Genomic DNA, 23393 nt, shown 5'->3' with positions numbered 1-23393 from the left:
TTTAGAATTTAACCCTTTAGTGATAATATCTAAAAATCTAAACTACTTAAGTAAAAATCACAATGCTTACCTAGACAGTAACTGGGTATAAGAGTAGGCAACCACGCCACGTTGGAAAAGGCAGAAACATGAAGAGAATTAATCCGAGCAAGCTCAGATACTCCACCAGAAAAAGACAGTGGCCCAACTGGATCAACTCTCCAAAGAATAAGCTCACTATAAACTGCATTGGGATCCTGAAATGCCACATCAATGGTGCTTTTATTTTGTTGTGTCAAAGAACATTCTTCAATATTTACAGCATCAAAAGTCTGCTTTTGGTTATCAACATCTGGTGTCCTTAATGCATTATGGTGTGATGTTGTCAGCAATAATGGTAACACTGAGTGGCAAGCTAAATCATTAAGATGAAAGCGATGACCACAATATCTGGATTTGTGGGAAATACTAAGAACTGTAGAAAATGCAGATTCCTCGGCAAAACTGACCAGCCACTGATTCAGAGAACCATCAGCATGTTTTGAAATCATCATAACATTAGGGGTAAAAATACTTAATTTTAAACTATTAGATGATTTATTGTGACCAGAAGAAATAAGCATTGATGTAGAACGAGTGAGGCCAGAAGGTTTCTGTTTCCCTTGCTGAATAGCCAGATCGACATTCTTGGTACAGGCGTACATCACTATGCTCTTACAGAGAGAGTTCGCATCACCTGTGGGGAAAGCTACAGGAATTCTAGAAACAAAGGACACCTAGAATTAAGAAAGCAAGTATTAGAACATACGAAATTACATAAAGAAGTATTATAAAACAGTACCACATCAACAAGAAACAGCTGTCCAGAGATCATAATAGTACCTGCACTTGACGAAACATACCAGGCTGGTATTCATCCAGCCAATCCACGTGCCAAACCAGCAAAGAACCATCCACAGGATGGATACTGAACAGCATGTCTGCATTTTTACTCCATTCAGACAGAAGTACTTCAATCTGATGATCAATGGCAGCCGACGGTAAGGATGTAAAACTTGAGTTCGGTACGATCTTATCTCCACCCAATTCCTTCTTTTCATGATTTATTTTCAGGTCATCAACACAATCATCTGTTTCTATAACAAAAAGAAGTTCATGAACCAAGTAAACATAATCATGCTATTACTGTAAGTTAAGGAATACCTTTATAAATGCATTCATGATGAAAAACATAATAGATTTTATATTAACAAGAAATGGATTCCTCTTTTAAAGTAACTTTGCTCCATGAATATAAATTCAGTGGAATAAACTCAGTAATTAGAGATCTTACAGGGCTGAGTGAGACAATGGGTTGTTGGTAAAAGAACTAATGTCAAACTGGAAAACAGATAAATTGGTTTCTGAACCCAGATATCCTACAATTAGCCACTCAACCTTCAGTAAGACACGCTACTTATCTAGTCCATGTTACAGAACAATTCACACAAAGATGTGTCATTGTACCATTATTAGCACAACAAAAAATACTTAAATCAATTTAAATGTCTGTTAACAGAAGTTTTCTCTTAGACATGAATTACTTAGGAGCTATTAAAAATAAGAGATGAAAAACTGCCACTACTGACTGAATTACAACAAATTTGGGGGACATTAATTTTGTTTAAAAATGAACACCCATAATAACAGCTTTTTCCTCTAAAAAAACTGTCTTTATGTTTGAATGAACATAGAAAATAATCAATCTGGAGGGATACTCACCAAACTTAACAATGTAGAAACCTTACACTTGTCTGCACTGGATTTTTTTCTCCCTTATGATCATGTACCATGTACAATCTCATAATAAAAATGAAACTTTTAAAAAACAGAGTTATGAACATAGACTGTTGCAGAGATGGCCAGCTGCCCAACACATTTCAGACTTCCCAGTCCTTAGCATATGGAGGCTACTCAGTCAGCAACTACATGAAGTCCCGTGACTAGCTCTTGCCAAGAGTGGAAGTGATCGCATCAATTCTGCGTCAAGGCAACTGAGTGACAGCTATGCTTCCCCCTCTCCTTCTCTCTCTACACCAACTGAAGGCTGAATCCAGAAGAGTTCCAGGCCCTAAGTACAATGCATCTCCATTTTAATGTGCCCACAAATGACCTGGGAATTACATTAAATGGCAGCTTCCAGTTTAGTAGATCCATGTAGAGCCTGAGATATGTATTCCCAATAAGCTTCTGGGCAGTGCCAATGCTGCCAATCTACATATAAGCCTGTAAGGAGCAAAGTCCTAGGGGCTGACAAAACGACAAGAATGAGGTCCCTGAGTCCTTAAATCATATGGATGAAAGCCACATGGAAGAGGAACGTCTATACTGGATAATTAAATGAGTTAGTCCGTACATGAATTAAAGTCATTGTAATTTGTAGTTTATTTCTGACAGTAACTGGTTTTGCCTAATATAAAAACTTCTATTTTGGCTTGGCGCTTGTGGCTCAAGCAGCTAAGGCGCCAGCCACACACACCTGAGCTGGCGGGTTCGAATCCAGCCCGGGCCTGCCAAAACAACAATGACAGCTGCAACCAAAAAATAGTCGGGCGTTATGGCAGGCGCCTGTAGTCCCAGCTACTTGGGAGGTTGAAGCAGGAGAATCGCTTGAGCCCAGGATTTGGAGGTTGCTGTGAGCTGTGATGCCATGGCACTCTACCCAGGGTGACAGCTTGAGGCTCTGTCTCAAAAAACTTCTATTTTGAACAAAACTTTAAATTTTACATTCTTCTTAAAGCTTTACCTTCATCAGATTTTACATCTGTCTGATTAGAGTCTTCTACACTGGCCTCTGAAGATGCTTGTTCAAAACTTTTTCTAACTTGCTGTAAAAAGACTTCCATGGACAAACTAAAATGCAGTTCTTTATTGTTTAGCCAATGTACCACAAAAGGTTCACTCTTCTCTTCACTTTCACTTAGACTCAGAGATGTAATAGATGGAAGAAGTGGAATGTCTGTAAGAAAAAAAAAATCACAAAATTAAAATTTTTACCATTTTAACATATGAAACATTCATGTCTCATTATTATTAACTATTACATTTACCTTGTCTGAAAGTCTTTACTTCTTCGCTTTTTAGTTTAACTTAATTTTGAGGTTTTTTTTTTTTTAAAGACTCTTTTTAGAGCAGTTTTAGGTATAGAAATAAGCATATACCCCGTCCCACACACAGACTCCCCCATTACTAACATCTACCACCAAACTGGTACATTTATTACAACTGATGAGCCTTCACTGACATATCCAGAGTCCACAGTTTACCTTAGGATTCATTTTTGGTCTGGCACATTCTATGGGTTTAAATAATTTATAATGACATTATATTTATCTTTAAACCTCAGAAATATTTTATTTAACCAGTAAGACTCCCAACATAGTAACGTTTGCCACCATTGTTAAGTAATTAAATGATAAATTTAACATACCTATTATAAAGTAGATAAAATTACATATTCTAGGTCACACAGCATAATTTATTTAACCATACATGTTATCTTTAATCCTAAAAATATTCTCATGATAAAAAATATCTATAGGGTAGAGCCTGTGGCTCAGTGAGTAGGGCGCCAACCCCATATACCGAGGGTGGCAGGTTCGAACCTGGCCCCAGCCAAACTGCAACAACAAAAAAAAATAGCCAGGCTTTGTGGTGGGCACCTGTAGTCCCAGCTACTCAGGAGGCTGAGGCAAGAGAATCGCCCAAGCCCAAGAGCTGGAGGTTGCTATGAGCTGTGATGCCACAGCACTCTACAGAGGGTGATAAAGTGAGACTCTGTCTCAAAAAAAAAAAAAAAAGAGAGAGAGAGAGAGAGAAAGAGAAAGAAAGAAAGAAAGAAATCTATAATTTGTAGACATGTTAATAGGAAAATCTTAATTTATCATAAATTTTGGTAAGAAGCAAATTTTTAACGTGATCTATAATGAAAAATGGTATAATCATGATGTCAAAGGAACTACTGATATATGTATCCCAAAAGCAATAATTTGTTTACTTATTAGATTAACATATTAACTTTTTTAATGACCATCTAATTCTAAAATGGATATTACTTATTTATTAGCATCAAGAAGAAGTCATGGCTCGGTGCCTGTAGCTCAGTGGCTAGGGCGCTGGCCACATACACTGGGGCTGGCAGGTTTGAAATTAAGCCCAAGAGTTTGAGGTTGCTGTGAGCTGTGATGCCACAGCACTCTATCAAGGATGACATAGTAAGACTCTGCCTCAAAAATAAAACAAACAAAAAAAAGGATTGAAGTCACAAAATATGAAATTCAGGTTCCCTTCTCATACTCAAAGAAAGAATTCAGGACAGACTATTTCAGTTAAAAAAGAAATTGCCCTTTGGTATAACTTTTGAAATAATTACTAAATTAAGCACCCTGAAGTAGAAATCCAGTCAGCTGTAACAAATAATTCCTAATTAATACAGGTAAGGAAAGACTTAAGTATCATATTAAATCAAATATGGATCATGATGTGATATGCTGAACAGTAAAGGCTAGAAAGGGATGTAACTTTATGCAAAATAAATCTCTTTTTTTAAAGAAAAGATGTGGCTAAGGCGCCAGCCACATACACCAGAGCTGGCGGGTTTGAATCCATCCCGGGCCTGCCAAACAACAATGACAACTACAACCAAAAAATAGCCAGGTGTTGTAGCGGGTGCCTGTAGTCCCAGCTACTTGGGCGGCTGAGGCGAAACTCGCTTAAGCCCAGGAGCTGGAGGTTGCTATGAGCTGTGATACCACAGCACTCTACCCAGGGCGACAGCTTGAGGCTCTGTCTCAATAAAAAATAAAGAAAGAAAGAAAAAATGAATAATATGAATTATTTCAAGCAATGTTATCTATTGTTAGATACCAAAAGAAGGAATACTACAGGAGATGGATGGCAAAGGATGCCTTCTATTAGAGGCAGATGCTAAGAGTTGATAGATATATTTAATCCAAGTGCTTCTGTTGGTAACTATATATTCCTTAGGATAATTATTACATTAATATTTATCTACTTCCTGCTTCATGAGAGGAAGAACCACACCTGTTTTGTATCATCACTATGTCTCAATTCCTATCACTATCTAAACACTCAGTGAGTCCTGAGTCTGCACTGCTAGTCCCACTGTTTCCACAGTAGTATCAGAGAGTGAAAGAATATTCCAAAGAAGCCCTGGGTAAGATTTTCTGATATCTGACTTAAAATCAACCCAAAGGAAATCAGCAATGCCCTTGGTAAACCACAGGCCTAGTTGTTAACTACACAAGAAAGATGTTATAATGCTGGCTTTTAACAGAAGCATTCTAACTAAAATGAAACTCACATCTCTTCTAGGTCCTGACCCTGCTCAAAAAATTTGACTGAAGTCACTTTAATGAAAAATCCTCACAGAAAGGGTATAAGAATTAGAATGAAAAGAATATGATCTTATGACTCTTCTATGGCTCTTTCTACTGATGGGTAAGTTAAGCCGAATTTTATTATTTAGGGAAAGGAATTCTCCATTGGGTCTAATACAGCTGCTGATAATATTACTTTATTTTGTTCTATATTTTCCTTTGGGATCTACCATCCAAAGAAAGGTTTTAGAATTTTCCTTACTGGAAGCTAATCAAGAAGAGGCCACGTTGGAACTTAGGGTTCTTTTTCTAGGAGTCCCTCAGCCTTTCCCATTAATGTGAGAATTCAAGCTTTCTTTATTCTAATAATACTGTCCTTTACTTAGCAGAGAACTTCAAAATTATTCCACTGACCTCAGAATTGACTCTGGGCTCATGAATTCTTTCAGAGCTAAGACCATTGTCTACCAAATAAAAACTAGAAGATCAGAAAATATTAATACTTTTCATTCCTACCACAGTATGTCTACACTTCTACTTAACAAAGTACTTCTTTTGCCTGGATGTAAAAATTCTATGCTGCAAGTAACTAATGGACCATAATTTTTTCTATGTTTCTTTGAAAAAGGCAATACTGTAAATCTAGTGTGCTATCTGGAAATAAGTTACATTTAATTTGTGCTTAACGATATTCCACAATATATAGAAACTTGTCAATAGTGGTTATATTCTAGGAAGAGGGACTAAGTTAGGGTAGAAGTGAAAGAAGGCTCTTTAATTTTCACTTTCTGTACAGATGACAGAAAATTTGCAATTTATCATATGCAAATTATCTTTAATTTTTTTCAAGCACTATTCTAAGGTTCTATTTTAAATGCTCCTATAGATTATTATTAAAAAATTTATTAAAATAAGCACTTAAATTTTCAAATTCATAGGTGGACGCAGATATTCTAGGTCTTTCAATCTAATAGTACATTCCTGACTACAGCCATGTTGTTTCTTAATTCTTCCAGTCATACTTTAAGATATTTTTACCTTTTTTATGGAATAGCTCCAAAATCAAGTACCAAACACAATGGGATTTTTTTAGTGTTTTTGTTTTGAGACAAGTATAATGGTGTCAATCAGAGCTCAACGCAACCTCAAACTCCTGGGCTCAAGCAAGCTTCCCACCTCAGCCTCCCGAGTGGCTGGGACTACACATTTTAAGCAATGCTTTATTACCTGTGGCTGGGTTGATGCTGGCTGCAATATGGAAGTGGCAAAGCGCATTGGCATGTAGTGGAGTGTTCCTGTGGACGTGATGAGGGTTCTGCTGATGAGGCAGATATCCTGTGTGCGCTACAAGGGCAAGTGATCTCCTCCGACCTTTCCGAAAATGTCTCAGATTTACCTGTGTAAATAAAAACAAAGTAAAACTAATGCCTATATTGTTATAAGTCATGTAAGTGTAGGTTACATAATCATCATTAGACGTTACATAGGTACTATTTCAGATAATTTTATATGGCTATGAGGACAATCTGGCTATGACATCTGTGACCTTATTGATAGCCAAGGCTGATGTGGCTGGCTAGGTGGGTGTGTACTTCCTCCATCACAACTCCACGTGTGCCTGTCCTGAAGCTGTACACTTAGTCAAAAAGGACAACCTTCCCTGATAGCGCAGGACCATTCCAGTCAAGGGGATACAAGTAGCTGCCCTCCCCAACTAGAACCTCCAAACAAGCTCTCAGATAATTTTACATGTACAAATACTTTTCAATATTTTCATATAGCAAATATGAATACTGAAGAATAAGGTTAAGACTTAAACTACCTGTATTTCTTAACCTTCACACAATACTTTGTAGTTTTTATTTGCTTTATTTTCTTAAAATTAATTTCTTAAACTTAAAAATTAAAATTTTTTCTAATACTGTGTATGTAAATAATGATGTCTCTACATAAGATGTCCTCTTTCTCCTATGACCACAAAGCATTGAATGATATTACCAAATATACACCAGGATATTTTATAACTTATAAAGCATCATCTCTTTTATCCCATGAGGCAAGCAATGCAAATATTGTTACTCTCATCCTTCATACGATAAAACAGTTTATATAGCACCCAAGGTCACCTAAGCTAACAAGAGGCAGGGGTAAAAGTGGAAAGTCTTTAAACCTTTTTTTAAATCACTTCCCATTTTCTTTTCTTTTTTTTTTTTTTCTTGAGACAGAACCTCAAGCTGTCACCCTGGGTAGAGTGCTGTGGCATCACAGCTCACAGCAACCTCAACTCTTGGGCTCAAGCAATTCTCCTGCCTCAACCTCCCAACTAGCTGGGACTATAGGCGCCCGCCACAATGCCCGGCTATTTTTTGGTTACAGCCATCATTGTTGTTTGGTGGGCCCAGGCTGGATTCAAACCCACCAGCTCAGGTGTATATGGCTGGCACCTTAGCCACTTGAGCCACAGGCGCTGAGCCCCTATTTTCAATATTAAGAAAATAAGAAGAATCTGTATTATTCTATCTTTAATTAGTTCAAACGTCAAAAATTGACTTCTACTCTCAACACTAATGGGAAAATGAAGACCCCAAGTTCTGGGCCGGGGAGAGTTCTAAGGTTAACAAATGATAAACTACCCAAGCTTTATTGGTTAGTTTAAGTAAAATAAACCAAGCTATTTTACAGCAAAATCTTTGCATCTTCAGATTTTAACTTATTTTATGTTACTTCAGTAATGTCAACTGCAATCATCAGTGTTATCGTCAGTTGACCTAAGATTAATTTCATAATTACAGGTTATTTTTGTGTTCTTGATAAAATCTTTAAGCATATTTTTTGAACTGAATAAAACTGAAAATTTTCTGAGATTTTCCTAAGATACATATTTTTTACAATATTATATTACCAAAAGGTAATATACAAGGTTTTTAAACCTGTAGAAAATAACATCTAACAAAAACACTCACTTCTAAAGCATTTTGAACTCGTTCTTTACTCGAAGCATTTCTCTTGAAGTTATTTGTTAAATTAATTGGTTCAGTCCAATGGTTGCAGTCACCTCCGTACAGCAAACAATCATTTGGTAAAAATGTCTCTACCCAAAGACGGCACACATTATCTTTGCAGCAAGTCAACAGTACATTACATACAGAAGCCCTAAGGAATAAAAAGTTTTTAGAGGCAAAAAATACAAATTTCACACAGTATCCTAGGCAATTCTACAATGGTTCTATACTTATTTAAATGCACACAACTAAGGTACCAATGAAGAAAATGTCAGGATGCACAGATTTCCTTTTTTTTTGACACAGAGCCTCAAGCTGTCGTCCTGAGTAGAGTGCTGTGGCATCACAGCTCACAGCAACCTCCAACTCCTGGGCTCAAGCGATTCTCCTGCCTCTGCCTCCAAAGTAGCTGGGACTACAGGTGCCCGCCACAACACCAGGCTATTTTTTGGTTGCAGCCATCATTGTTGTCCGGCAGGCCAGGTTAGATTCTATCCCTCCAGCTCAGGTGTATGTGGCTGGCGCCTTAGCTGCTTGAGCTACAGGCACTGAGCCAGGATGCACAGATTTCATCACAACAAATGCTTGCCAACCTATTTCATTTCTCCCTAGAATTCAGTAGCTCTTTTTTTCTTTTCTTTTCTTTTTTTTTTGAGACAGAGTCTCATTTTGTTGTCCTTGTTAGAATGCCCTGGCATCATAGCTCACAGAAACCTCCAACTCTTGGGCTCAAACAATTCTCTTGCCTCAGCCTCCCAAGTAGCTGGGACTACAGGCGCCTGCCACAACACCCAGCTTTTTTTTAGAAACCAGGTCTCACCCTAGCTCAAGCTGGTCTCAAACCTGTAAGCTCAGGGCCATCTACCTACCTCAGCCTCCCAGAGCACTAGGAGTACAGGCGTGAGCCACAAATTCAGTAGTTCTTATTTCAATAATCTATGGTTGTTCTTACATCTAAAGAACAAAAGCTAAGATCAAGCCATACTCTCTCAGTTAACAAGGAAAAAACTACGAACAAAATGTTCTGAGATAGTACACATTCAGGGGCAGGTTATTGTTTGATTTCATAATGCTTCATTTTTACTTCATGCAAAGGCACCTGCATAATAGTCACTAATAAGCCACAGTAACTCCTTAGTATACTTATTCTCTCCTTGCCTAATATAAATCCAAAGCAGCAAAATGTAAGAATTGAAAATTCATGATAAAATAAGCACTCATCAACCACCATCCTCAGTCATCCCTGACTTTCAGTAGAATTCCTTCTTGCTGCCTCCTCAAAATCAAAAATCAACTATGTAAATATTAACAAATCTCATAGCATCAAGAGCTCAAAAGCTGAAACCCTCTCAACAAAGTCTACCTTTTGTCAGGTAACTCTCAATGTTTAGAAAAAAGAAAAAGGCACAGTATCTTGCAGTAGTCACTAGTTGCAATATATTTAGAGATTAACAATGAATAATCAGCTTATGACGTAACGCAGTGAGTTAAAGAAAAATAAGGAAAAAAATTAAAATATTCTACAGTAACTTCATGAAACATATCTACCTGATTAAAACAGAAAAAATAGAAGAGAAGGGAGAATACCATGTTTCATCTTGGTTGCTCTCTCCATCTTCCCCGCTCCATCCATTCTCTCCTCTCTCCTGCTCCAGCCTTGCCTTCCCCTCTCCCTTCCTACTCCCTCTCTGGGCTTCCCTCTGTCTGCCCTCTCCCACCATGCTCTGCTTTCAACCTCTCCAAGCCACCTTCCTTTCCATTTCTCTCCTTCTGTCCCTCGTCTCTCCCAACCTAGGACCAGTTTCTTTCTATTTTTCTTTCCTAAACTGTGTGTTTCTCCTCCTTCCCCCATCCTCATACACATTCCCCCTCCATTTTCTCTTACTGTTTACTCCATTCCTGTCCTAGCCACCTTTCCACTCAGTTTCTAGCCCAAATTTACATATATTTACATAAATTTACATATACACAGATATAGATTAGAAGTAGGGAAACAAGGCAGGGCTCAGTGACTCACTGTAATCATGAAATCTGGGGAGACAAACACTTGAAAATTGCTGAAACCAGGAGTTAGACACCAGCCTGAGCAACCTGAGTTGAGTGAAATCCCATCTCTACAAAAAATAGGGGAAAAAAATGGGCCGGGTGTGGTGCTGCGCACCTGTAATCCTACGTACTTGGAGGCTGAGGTGCAAGAATCACTTGAGCCTAGGAGTTCAAGGATGCAGTGGACTATGACCACTGGACTTCAGCTTGGGCAACAGAACAAGACCCTTGAATCTAAGAAAACATAATATATCAAAGGGCAACAGAGAAAGTTTAAGGTTCACAGTGCCAATCAGTAGCGGGTAGAATAGACAAGCTTGGCTCTGTGCCGGTAGCTCAGTGGTTAGGGTGCCAGCCACATACACGGAGGATGGCAGGTTCGAGCCCGGCCTGGGCCTGCTAAACAACAATGACAACTGCAACTAAAAAACAGCTGGGCATTGTGGTGGGCGCCTGTAGTCCCAGCTACTTGGGAGGCTGAGGCAAGAGAATCACTTAAGCCCAAGAGTTTGATTTGAGGTTGCTGTGAGCTGTGACACCATAGCACTCTACGGAGTGTGACATAGAGAGACTCTGTCTTAAAAAAAAAAAAAAAAAAAAAAGAATAGATAGGCTTACAAAGGCTCAGCAAAAGGCACAGACTAAATGGCCAAATAGAAACAATGAGGAAAGGCACAAGAACTCAGGCAAAGCAAGAAGCAAGGAAAGTCAACACTCAGAAGCATGGAAAGCGCTGTGAACCTGGAGTGTAGGTGACTCTGCTCAGGATGAGTTACAGACAGCAAGTGTGAACAACTAGCAGGTCCTATTAAGAATAGTGTGGAGAAAATATCTCAATGTGTTTGAGGCATTTCTCTGGCAATACCATCTTGTCCTAACTTATTTACCAGGGTATCTTATCTTTCCTCCAATGGCATATCATATTAATATACCCATCCAACCCATGCAAATAACAACAGGTACGGCCTTACAGAAACCTATTATGAAACTTATATTATGGGTAAGTATCTCTGATACTTGTCCTATCTTGGTAGTAATAAGATGATTTAAGATGGTTCTTGGTAGGCTATGATGATTTCAAAACTATCTACAACCAACTTTTAGAGGTTCGTAGGTGATAACACCAAACCTCTCAACCTGTCCTACATTCACCAATTTTTAATTAGTAAAGATGATGGTCATTACAAAAGCTTCGTCGTTCGTCTCTCCTCCCTTTGCAAGCTGTAGTAGCCATTTGATAGAGTACCTTAATTCTATGTGGAAAATCGAAAAGCACCTACGCTGTGTATTACCCAAAGTGAAAATGGCATATCAGAAAAAACAACAGCTTTTGGTGAGATCTCACTCATTCTCATGAGCAAAGGACAGTATTCCCACTATATACCCACAGGCAGTTGGTAAAGCAAAAATCAAAACTAAAAGAGCTCAGAAAAATTAGCTGGCCTTTGAATAACATGAATCCAAAAATGAAATTCTAAAGATCTCTAAAAAGGTACCACAACTAAACAGAAAATTCCATAGGACATTTGCTATCAAATTTAGTTGACAGGCACAAAATGAAAATGGGCAGGAAAAGAAACCAACTAGTATGCATGACTGTTATTATCAGTCTGCTGTAATGGCCTGGGTTAAGGCATCTGCTAATGCACCCACTACGATCAGTTCCACTAGACACTGGGTTAACTAGGTCAGGAGCAGATGTGACTGTTCTCTCTCAAAATATGCAATACTCCATAAGCTTCCTTGTTAGTATTTTGGTGGTACGAGCATCTGTGAATGAGAACACTTGGATGTATCAGGAGAAATCAGCCTCTGAAATTATATGATCATCAGGTAGGTTTAAAAGGCTCAATGGGATGACAGTTGGGGGTCAGTCATGACTTTTAAGTATGAGTTTCTATATGCCGCAAGCTCATTCTATTCTGAATGTATTTTTATGTATGTAATTAATGGTCTCAGGGGTACCAAAGTTTAGTTATCAAAGTGAAGCTAAGGTAAGGGTGCTTTTGCTAACTAGAAATTTTGTAGACCATTCTTCCTCAGCTCAAAGACTCTGACACAGCCTTCTACAGAAGATTACTTTTCCAGCTGGGCACGGTGGCTCATACTTGTAATCCTAGCACTCTGGGAGACCAAGGAGGATAGTTTACTTGAGCTCAGGAATTCAAGACCAGCCTGAGCAAAGTGAGGCCCCATTTTTACTAAAAAAAAAAGAAAGAAAGAAAAAAAGAAAAATTAGCCACATGTTGTGGCAAGTAACTGTAGTCCCAGCTACTTGGGAGGCTGTAAGAGGATGCTTTAACCCAGGAGTTTGAGGTTGCTGTGAACTATGATGCCACAGCACTCCACCCAGGGTCTTTTTTCTTTTTTTTTTTTTTAATAAAGAAAACCAGGAGATAGGGCTGGGTGTGGTGGTTCACGCCTGTAATCCCAGCACTCCAGGAGGCCAAGGCAGGCGCATTGCCTGAGCTCACAAGTTGGAGAACAGCCTGAGCTAGAGTGATACCCTACCTCTAAAAACTGCTGGGCTTTGTGGCAGGCGCCTGTAGTCCCAGTTACTCAGGAGGCTGAGGCAAGCGACTCGCTTGAGCCTGGGAGTCTGAGGTTACTGTGAGCTATGTGTCATGGCATTCTACCCTGGGCAACAAAGTGAGACTGTCTCAAAAAAACAAAAACAAAAACAAAACCAGGAGACATACTAGAAGCTACAAGGTGAGGGAATGAAATATAAAGGCATCCACACAAACTGAATCTAAAGAATAAGAAATATTTTGTGTTTGGACACAAAACATGGAAAAGAAAAGAAAATATGCACAACTGTGACTCTCTCACTCTGCTGCCCAGGCTAGGGTGCCATAGTGTCAGCCTAGCGCACAGCAACTTCAAACTCCTGAGTTTAGGCAAACCGCTTGCTTTAGCCTCCCAAGTAGCTGGGACTACAGACACCCACCACTTTGCCTCACTAATTTTTCTACATTTAGTAGAGACAGGTTTCACTTTACTCAAGCTGATCTTGAACTCCTAAGCTCAAGGAATTCTCCTGCCTTGGCCTCCCAGAGTGCTAGGATTGCAGGTGTGAGCCACCACACCTGGCCTTAAAGACATCTTAAATGTAGGTAAATGTCTCAGCTTAAACTCTTACTAAATGTCAATCATAGTTGACCCATAGTCAGAGGTTGCAGCCCAGGGATTATCTAATACTACTCTAATCTTCATAAACTCAGAAGTCTATAGCTACAAACTGTCAAAGTAAGAAAAGCAATCAAAGTCACAAAGATAATGTCCCCTATCACATAAGAAAAAAATAACCAATCCACTGACCTAGGCATATATTTGCTGGTTTTACGCCAAGAAAATCCATTTACGGCTCGAGGATGGGCCAGATAAACAAAAGAAAAGTCAATTTCTCCTTGGGATTGTTTTTCTGAACTTCTATCTGGAGAGGTAACAGCGGTCCGCCAGTTTTCTACATTATACCATACCTTTAAAAGGCAGTCATCCTAAGGAAAAAACAGAAAAACATATAGATCACAACTAAAGGTTAGTCAAATAGCAAAAGAAAGATTTCTTTCACCCCAATGGCAAGAACTTGGGGATAGAGGGAGAGGTTGGGCACAGGGAAATCAAGGAGGAAAATCTGATTCTGGTACGTTTCGATTAGCATTTCTTAACTGTGCATTGAGAATTAAAGTGTGTGAATGTATGTATTCTGTGTTCAAGGAAAATGGTTGTTAATTGTTACACACTATGGGAAATGGAGCCATTCAGGAAAGAATGAAAGATGAAATTAAGGGTTTCTTTTCTCTTAAACTAAATATCAAATGAGAAATCAATACCACTAGCAGACTTATGAAGACTGATAGTTATTGACAAAAAGGAATACTTTCCATAAATTATCATATGACTCTTCAAATAAAATGTAGATGATGATAATAACTAATTAATAATTAATACTATAAAACAGTCTATGTATAATTAAATTCATACCTCCTAATTCGGGAAATAAGGGAAGAACAAGTGAGACTAGAATGTACCAGGTGCTACTTTTAAACCACAACTGAGTCCCCACCTGTAAAGTCAATCAGGATAAACAGCTCCACTTCTCCCTTAAAAAAAACAAACAAACAAAAAAAACCCTCCCTATGGTTTTAGAGTATCTCACCCTCTTAGCCGGCAGAAGGCTTTAAGCCATCAGAATAACTTCAGACTATTCAGGGCTCATGGACTGCTCTGAAAACCAATGGTTAAAAATAATTTCAAAGAGGGCGGCGCCTGTGGCTCAAGGAGTAGGGCACCAGTCCCATATGCCGGAGGTGGCGGGTTCAAACCCAGCCCCGGCCAAAAAAAAAAAAAAAAAAAAAAAAATAATTTCAAAGAAATACATTGTTCGGAAATCAACAGATAATAACAAAGTGCTTACACTACAGAAATGATAACACATGTCCTAGAAAGCCTGTATGTAGTCTTTTTATCTTAAATATAGCCTAATATACATATCAACTAAAAGATGATATAAGCTATAATTTATTGGTTATCCTATATGTAAGATTGTACTCTACATAAGGTGCTATAACTCTTCACTGTATATACTGTCTAACCCCACAATTAATGACTTATGAGATGTAATAGATGCTGTTATCCAGATGTTACACATAAGAAAAGAAAGACTAAAGAGATTAACTAACTTGCTCAAGATAATAATGTTAATTGAGTGCAAATGGTATACACTCAGATCTGTCTCTGTGTTATTTCAATTATACCACACTGCCTTTAACACAACAGTCAATTTTTGCTTTTTAGTATTTTAATAGAAAATATTATTTTCAAGTTTAATAAATAAAAGAATGGAGCTAGTTATTGTTTTTAAAGTTTCAAAGTAAACTATAAACACACAATTTGGTAATAGCATATTCACAATTTACCTTCCCAGCAGTGGCAAAAAATTCTCCATCTGGTGAAAATTTCATCAAATGAACTTGGGAGGAAGTTCTGTAAATTAAACAGGCAAGGAAATATTTGCAAGAAGAATTAAACAAAGAAAAATACAACATTCTCAAAATTATACTTCAGCAATTGCTTCAAACAGAAAATTCTGTGATAATGGTTTCACACCCACTTTTAAATGGTTTCACACCCACTTTCACACCTCAAAAATTTACTAATATGATAAACTTTAAATACAAAAATATCCATGCATAAGAATCATGCAAGGAATAACTTGTCAAAACCTTTAAAGCCTAAACTAAGAGTCATAGCTCCCTTAGAATTAGAGTGGTTTCATTTTAAAACCTCAAAATAAAATTTCCAGACTCAAGAATCTCTATTTTCCAACATGCATTTTCACGGACAATTAGCCAGTAAGAAATTTTGCCTTGGCTCGGCGCCTATAGCTCAGCAGCTGGGACACTGGCCACATTCACTGGGGCTGGCAGGTTCGAATCCAGCCCAAGCCTGCCTAACAACAACGACAACTACAGTAAAAAAAAAGAAAAATAGCTGGGCATTGTGGTGGACGCCTGTAGTCCCAGCTGCTTGGGAAGCTGAGGCAACAGAATCGTTTAAGCCCAAGAATTTGAGGTTGCTGTGAGCTATAACACCACCACACCCTATGGAGGGCAACAAAGGAAGACTGTCTCAAAAAAAAAAAGAAAGAAATTTTGCCTTCTGGTAGCATTTACCTAAAGATTATTATGTGGCTAACTAGGAACTTGCAACAATCATGCTTTCATCCTGCCAGCTTCACCTGTATACTTGGAATATTACTGGCCTTTTCTTCTTAAAGGAACTTTCTGGCCCATTTCCCTTCCCAGCCTTTTCTTCCGGCTACCCCCATACACTGAACTCAAGACACTCTCCCCATTATCATTGTTTTCCCTTTTCTTGCCCAAATTCATGTTTAGGGAGGTCAATACTAAACTTATTTATGAAGCAGGCCAGGAATTCTGTCACATTTCATTTCAAATGCAAATAATTTTTCTAATTTTACGTGTAACAAACACATGATGGAAAAAATTAATACACATGGATTAAAAGAAGAAAAAGAAATAATCTATAGTTTTATAAATACCACAACATCCTTTCCCAGGCTATACCCTGTTAACATTTTAATACAGAGATATATATAGGCCCTTCTCTTTCCTCTTCTCCACTTTAGGGAGGGAGGTTTAGAAACTGAGATCACACCAGGCACAGTGGCTCACACCTGTAATCCTAGCACTCTAGGAGGCTTAAGCAGTTGTATTGCTTGAGCTCAGGAGTTCAAGACCAGCCTGAGCAACAGCAAGACCCCCCATCTCTACTAATAATAGAAAAATTAGCAGGGCATTGTGATGGGTGCCTGTACTCCCAGCTACTTGGAGGCTGAGGCAAGAGGATCTCTTGAGCCTAGGAGTCTGAGGTTGCTATGAGCTAGGCTGAGGTTATGGCACTCTACTCAGGGCAACAGAGTAAAACTCTGTCTAAAAAAAAAAAAAAAGTTAGGCTCGGCATCTGTGGCTCAAGCAGCTAAGGCGTCAGTCACATACACCTGAGCTGGCGAGTTCGAATCCAGCCCTGACCCACCAAAACAACAATGACGGCTGCAACCAAAAAATAGCCTGGTGTTGTGGCAGGTGCCTGTAGTCCCAGCTACTTGGGAGGCTGAGGCAGGAGAATCGCTTGAGCTCAGGAGTTGGAGGTTGCTGTGAGCTGGGATGCCACGGTACTCTACCCAGAGTGACAGCTTGAGGCTCTGTCTCAAAAACAAACAAACAAAAAGTTCGCTTCATAATCTCATTTAAAAATATGTCTTGAGCATCTTCACATATAGATGCAAAGGATATGTATATCTATAAAGGTGTATAGACCTACATCACTTTTTTACTGGCTTATAGCATTCCATTGTATATACACATATACATACAATGATTTACAATTATTTAATAGTTTATTGTTGTTTTCTAATTTCTGCTGTAACAAAAAAAATCCAAGGAGCATTCATATATTCATATTTTTGTACATATGGTCAATCCTAAGAATATCCTTAAAACAAATTATTAAAAGTGCCTGCTCTCTGTGCTCACTTCAGCAGCACATAACATTAAAAGTACCAGGTATATATGATTGTAATATTGTTTCACCCTACAGTCTTTGCTCAAAACAGTGGCTACAGCAATCCTTCCAAAAGAAGTCAGATCTCAGTACACCCTCTGCTCAAAACCCCTACCAGCTTCCCAACTCATTCACAGTGAAAGGCAAGGGTCTGAGACAATGACCTATAAACTGATTCCTAACTCTGAAGATATCCTATGGTATCTCCTATCATACCTCACCTTGTCCACTCTAGCCACAAGTTAGGCACACTCTTTTCTTTCTTTCTTTTTTTTTTCCAGTGACTGGATTTCTTTTTTTTTTATTTTTGGCACACTCCTTAAAAATAATATTGTTTGTGGGCGGCGCCCGTGGCTCAAAGGGGTACAGAGCCGGCCCCATATGCTGGAGGTACAAACCCAGCCCCAGCCAAAAACTGCAAAAAAAAAAAATAATAATAATATTGTTTGCTTATTTTGTAGAGACTGGGGTCTCATTATGTTGCTCAGGCTGGTCTCAAAGTCCTGCCCTCAAGCAATCCTCCCACCCACCCTCCTGCACCACCAGGCATAGCCTTAAGCACTTTCTTGCCTCAGGGTCTATGCACATACTTCTTCTGTCTAACCTTTTTTCTTTTCTGCCTTTCAGTAAGAGTTATCTTGGGCCATACATTAAATACACAAACACTAACAAAAGCTGATCAGCAATACTTTTTGTGATATCTGACATCATAGATAAACAACAACAAAAAAGTCCTCACGAAATCAGTATACAGCCCTGTGGGCCACAGGTTGGACACCCTAATCTATAATGTTTTCTCCCAGACACAAGCACTCATAGCCTAATCCTTCATTTCTTTCAGGTCAATGCTCAAATGTCACTTCTATTTTACTTCCCCTTGCCCTATCTACTTTTTTTTATAGTTCTGCTTATCTTCACCTAACACGTGTAACCACTGTTTTAAAATCCAGCACAAATGGAATGTGATTAAAACTCAGCTTTCAAATGTACTTCAATGAGTATACTCTTCAGCTGATCCTGAATCAAAATTTCAAGGGCTTTTCTGCTTAAATAATAAACCATCTCAAAAAGTCATTAGCATGTCTATGACAAGCTACTACTATGTACTCTGAACTCAACATCGTTTCCTCCTCTCTCACAATTGCATAAAACACATTTCAATCTCTCTCAGTTCATGGAATGCTAGCCTGTCAACAGAACTGCAATAAAGGCAATGTAACACTTTGCTGCTCCTCCCTCTCACCTTTTACATGGGCGATTCAAAAATCAAAGCTACAACTCTTTCTAAAGAAATTATTTATGGGAGCTACAAATGACATCTCCAGGAAGGGAAGGGGACATGACGAGGGTGGAACAGAAACCAGCTGAAAACAAGACAGAACCACTCAGCCCCACCACACCAGACAGGGCCCCAGTTTCTCAGGCCACAACACTGTATAGGCCCTCGACAAAGCCCCAGGGGAAAATATCAAAGGCAATAAAACAACCATGGGGCAGAATCAGTGGAAAAACTCTGGTAACATGAATAACCAGAACAGATCAACCCCCTGCCCCAGCAAGGAAAGATATGGCAGATGTAACTGAAGATCCTATTCATAAACAACTAGCTGAGATGTCAGAAATCGAATTCAGAATTTGGATTGCAGACAAGATTAATAAAGTAGAATTAGGAATTCGAGGAGAAATTCAAAAGTTGTCTCAAAAATTTAACGAATTTAAAGACAAAACCACCAAAGACTTAGACACACTGAAGCAAGAATTTGCAGCCCTCAAAGATATGAAAAATACAGTAGAATCCCTCAGTAACAGAATGGAGCAAGCAGAAGAAAGGATTTCTGACATTGAAGATAAAGCCTTTGAATGCTCCCAAACTCTCAAAGAGGAAGAGAAATGGAGAGCAAAAACGGATCATTCTCTCAGAGAGGTCTGGGATAATTCGAAGAAGGCGAATATACGAATCATCGGAGTTCCAGAAACAGATGACGTGCCCTCACTGGGCACAGAGGCCCTTCTGCATGAAATTATGAAAGAGAATTTTCCAGACATGCCTAGAGATTCTGAAATTCAGATAGCGGACAGCTTCAGAACCCCAGCACGACTCAACCCCAATAAGACATATATCATAAGATATATGATATATCATATCATAAGATACATGATATATCATATCATAATTAACTTCACTAATGTTAATATGAAGGAGAAAATCCTCAAAGCTGCCAGGAGAAAGAAAACCATTACCTTCAAAGGGAAGAATATTAGAATGACTGCAGATCTCTCTGCTGAAACTTTTCAAGCCAGAACAGGGTGGTCACTGACTTTTAATCTCCTAAAGCAAAATAACTTTCAACCACGGATCTTGTATCCAGCTAAACTGAGTTTCATTTATGATGGAGAAATTAAATACTTTAATGACATTCATATGTTGAAGAAATTTGCCATAACCAAACGAGCACTTCAGGATATTCTCAGACCTATCCTCCATAATGACCAACCCAATCCTATACCACAAAAGTAAACTCACTCAGAAACTTCGGATCAAACTCCAATTTCCACACTGGCGAAAGGATTAAAAATGCCCAATTGACTTTTGAAAAACTCGATACCAAAAACTTCACGAGACTTACCAATATTCTCCATTAATGTGAATGGCTTAAACTGTCCTCTAAAGAGCCATACGTGGGCAGTGCCTGTGGCTCAGTGAGTGGGGCACTGGCCCCACATACCAGAGGTGGCGGGTTCAAAACCAGCCCTGGCCAAACCACAAGAAAAAGTAGCCAAGGCACCTGTGGCCCCAACTACTCAGAAGGGAATCCCCTAAGCCCAGGAGTTAGAGGTTGCTATGAGCTGTGATGTCAATAAAATAAAATAAAAACCTTTAAAAAAAATAAATAAATAAAAAAAAATAAAGAGCCATACGTTAGCTGACTGGATACAAAAACTCAGGCCAGATATTTGTTGCATAAAAGAGCCACATCTTAACTTAAAAGACAAACACAGACTCAGGGTGAAAGGATGGTCATCCATATTTCAGGCAAATGGTAATCAGAAAAAAGCAGGTATTGGAATTTTATTTGCAGATACAATAGGCTTTAAACCAACAAAACTAAGGAAGGACAAGAATGGTCACTTCATATTTGTTAAGGGTAATACTCAATATGATGAGATCTCAATTATTAATATCTATGTACCCAACCAGAATGCACCTCAATTTATAAGAGAAACTCTAACAGACATGAGCAACTTGATTTCTCCAGCTCCATAATAGTCGGAGATTTCAACACTCCTTTGGCATTGTTGGATCGATCCTCCAACAAGAAGCTGAGCAAAGAAATCTTAGATTTAAACCTAACCATCCAACATTTGGATTTAGCAGACATCTATAGAACATTTCATCCCAACAAAACTGAATACACATACTTCTCATCAGTCCATGGAACTTACTCCAAAATCGATCACATCTTAGGTCACAAGTCTACCCTCAGTAAATTTAAAGGAATAGAAATTATTCCATGCATCTTCTTGGACCATCATGGAATAAAACTTGAGCTGAGTAACAACACGAATCTGTATACTCATACAAAAACATGGAAGTTAAATAACCTTATGCTGAATGATAGCTGGGTCAGAGATAAGATTAAGAAAGAAATCGCCAATTTTTTGGAACAAAACAACAATGAAGACACGAACTATCAGAACCTCTGGGACACCGCAAAGGCAGTTCTAAGAGGGAAATTTATAGCACTGCAAGCCTTCCTCAAAAGAACCGAAAGAGAGGAAGTTAACAACTTAATAGGATGTCTCAAGCAACTGGAAAAGGAAGAACATTCCAACCCCAAACACAGTAGAAGAAAAGAAATAACCAAAATTAGAGCAGAATTAAATGAAATTGAAAACAAAAGAATAATACAACAGATCAATAAATCAAAAAGCTGGTTTTTCGAAAAGGTCAATAAAATAGATAAACCTTTGGCCAACCTAATCAGGAAAAAAAGAGTAAAATCTCTAATTTCATCAATCAGAAACAACAAAGACGAAATAACAACAGACTCCTCAGAAATCCAAAAAATCCTTAATGAATATTACAAGAAACTTTATTCTCAGAAATACGAAAATCTGAAGGAAATTTACCGATACTTAGAAGCACGCCACCTTCCAAGACTTAGCCAGAATCAAGTGGAAATGTTGAACAGGCCCATATCAAGTTCGGAAATAGCATCAACCATACAAAACCTCCCTAAAAAGAAAAGCCCGGGACCAGATGGTTTCACGTCAGAATTCTACCAAACCTTTAAAGAGGAATTAGTACCTATATAACTCAACCTGTTCCAAAAGATAGAAAAAGAAGGAAGACTAACAACACATTCTATGAAGCAAACATCACCCTGATCCCCAAACCAGGAAAAGACCCAACAAGAAAATTATAGACCGATATCACTAATGAATATAGATGCAAAAATATTCAACAAGATCCTAACAAACAGAATCCAGCAACACATCAAACAAATTATACATCATGACCAAGTCGGTTTTATTCCAGGGTCTCAAGGCTGGTTCAATATACATAAATCTATAAATGTAATCCAGCACATAAACAAATTAAAAAACAAAGACCATATGATTCTCTCAATCGATGCAGAAAAAGCTTTTGATAATATCCAGCACCCTTCATGATCAGAACACTTAAGAAAATCGGTATAGAAGGGACATTTCTTAAACTGATAGAGACCATCTACAGCAAACCCACAGCCAATATCATACTGAGTGGAGTTAAATTGGAATTATTTCCACTCACATCAGGAACCAGACAAGGTTGCCCATTGTCTCCATTGCTTTTTAACATTGTAATGGAAGTTTTAGCCACTGCAATTAGGGAAGAAAAGGCAATCAAGCATATCCATATAGGGTCAGAAGACATCAAACTTTCGCTCTTCGCAGATGATATGATAGTATATCTGGGAAACACTAGGGACTCTACTACAAAACTCTTAGAAGTGATCAAGGAATACAGCAGCATATCAGGTTACAAAATCAACATTCATAAATCGGTAGCCTTTATATATACCAACAATAGTCAAGTTGAAAAAACAGTTAAGGACTCTATCCCATTCATAGTAGTGCCAAAGAAGATGAAATATTTGGGAATTTATCTAACAAAGGACGTGAAAGACCTCTATAAAGAGAACTATGAAACTCTAAGAAAAGAAATAGCTGAAAATATTAACAAATTGAAAAACATACCATGCTCATGGCTGGGAAGAATGAACATTGTTAAAATGTCCATACTACCCAAAGCAATATATAATTTCAATGCACTCCCTATTAAAGCTCCACTGTCGTACTTGAAAGATCTTGAAAAAAACAATACTTCGTTTTATATGGAATCAGAAAAAAACCTCGAATACCCAAGACATTACTCAGAAATAAAAACAAAGCAGGAGGAATTACGCTACCAGACCTCAGACTATACTACAAATCAATAGTGATCAAAACAGCATGGTATTGGCACAAAAACAGAGAAGTAGATGTCTGGAACAGAATAGAGAACCAAGAGATGAATCCAGCTACTTACTGTTATTTAATCTTTGACAAGCCAATTAAAAACATTCAGTGGGGAAAAGATTCCCTATTTAACAAATGGTGCTGGGTGAACTGGCTGGCAACCTGTAGAAGACTGAAACTGGACCCACACCTTTTACCATTAACTAAGATAGACTCTCACTGGATTAAAGATTTAAACTTAAGACATGAAAGTATAAAAATACCAGAAGAGAGTGCAGGGAAAACCCTTGAAGAAATCGGTCTGGGCGAGTATTTTATGAGGAGGACCCCCCAGGCAATTGAAGCAGCTTCAAAAATACACTACTGGGACTTGATCAAACTAAAAAGCTTCTGCACA

At 38.3% G+C, this 23393-nt stretch overlaps 1 protein-coding gene across 4 annotated transcripts in view; it reads right to left on the bottom strand.

Moving 5' to 3' along the window:
- DMXL1 (Dmx like 1) overlaps window positions 1-23393 on the bottom strand; it is a 193181-nt gene that overhangs the window by 143949 nt on the left and 25839 nt on the right. For all 4 annotated transcript variants that reach the window (XM_053566527.1, XM_053566526.1, XM_053566528.1 and 1 more), the window contains 7 exons: window positions 15328-15394; window positions 13727-13905; window positions 8321-8510; window positions 6585-6753; window positions 2765-2977; window positions 862-1115; window positions 71-755 (listed from right to left, as the gene is read on the bottom strand). In XM_053566527.1, the coding sequence (XP_053422502.1) occupies window positions 71-755; window positions 862-1115; window positions 2765-2977; window positions 6585-6753; window positions 8321-8510; window positions 13727-13905; window positions 15328-15394 (1757 nt within the window). The remainder of the gene's footprint in view (window positions 1-70; window positions 756-861; window positions 1116-2764; window positions 2978-6584; window positions 6754-8320; window positions 8511-13726; window positions 13906-15327; window positions 15395-23393) is intronic.

The sequence above is a fragment of the Nycticebus coucang genome, chromosome 17, assembly GCF_027406575.1.
Source record: "Nycticebus coucang isolate mNycCou1 chromosome 17, mNycCou1.pri, whole genome shotgun sequence".
Classification (NCBI taxonomy): Eukaryota; Metazoa; Chordata; class Mammalia; order Primates; family Lorisidae; genus Nycticebus; species Nycticebus coucang.
This window is presented reverse-complemented; position numbering and strand designations above follow the sequence as displayed.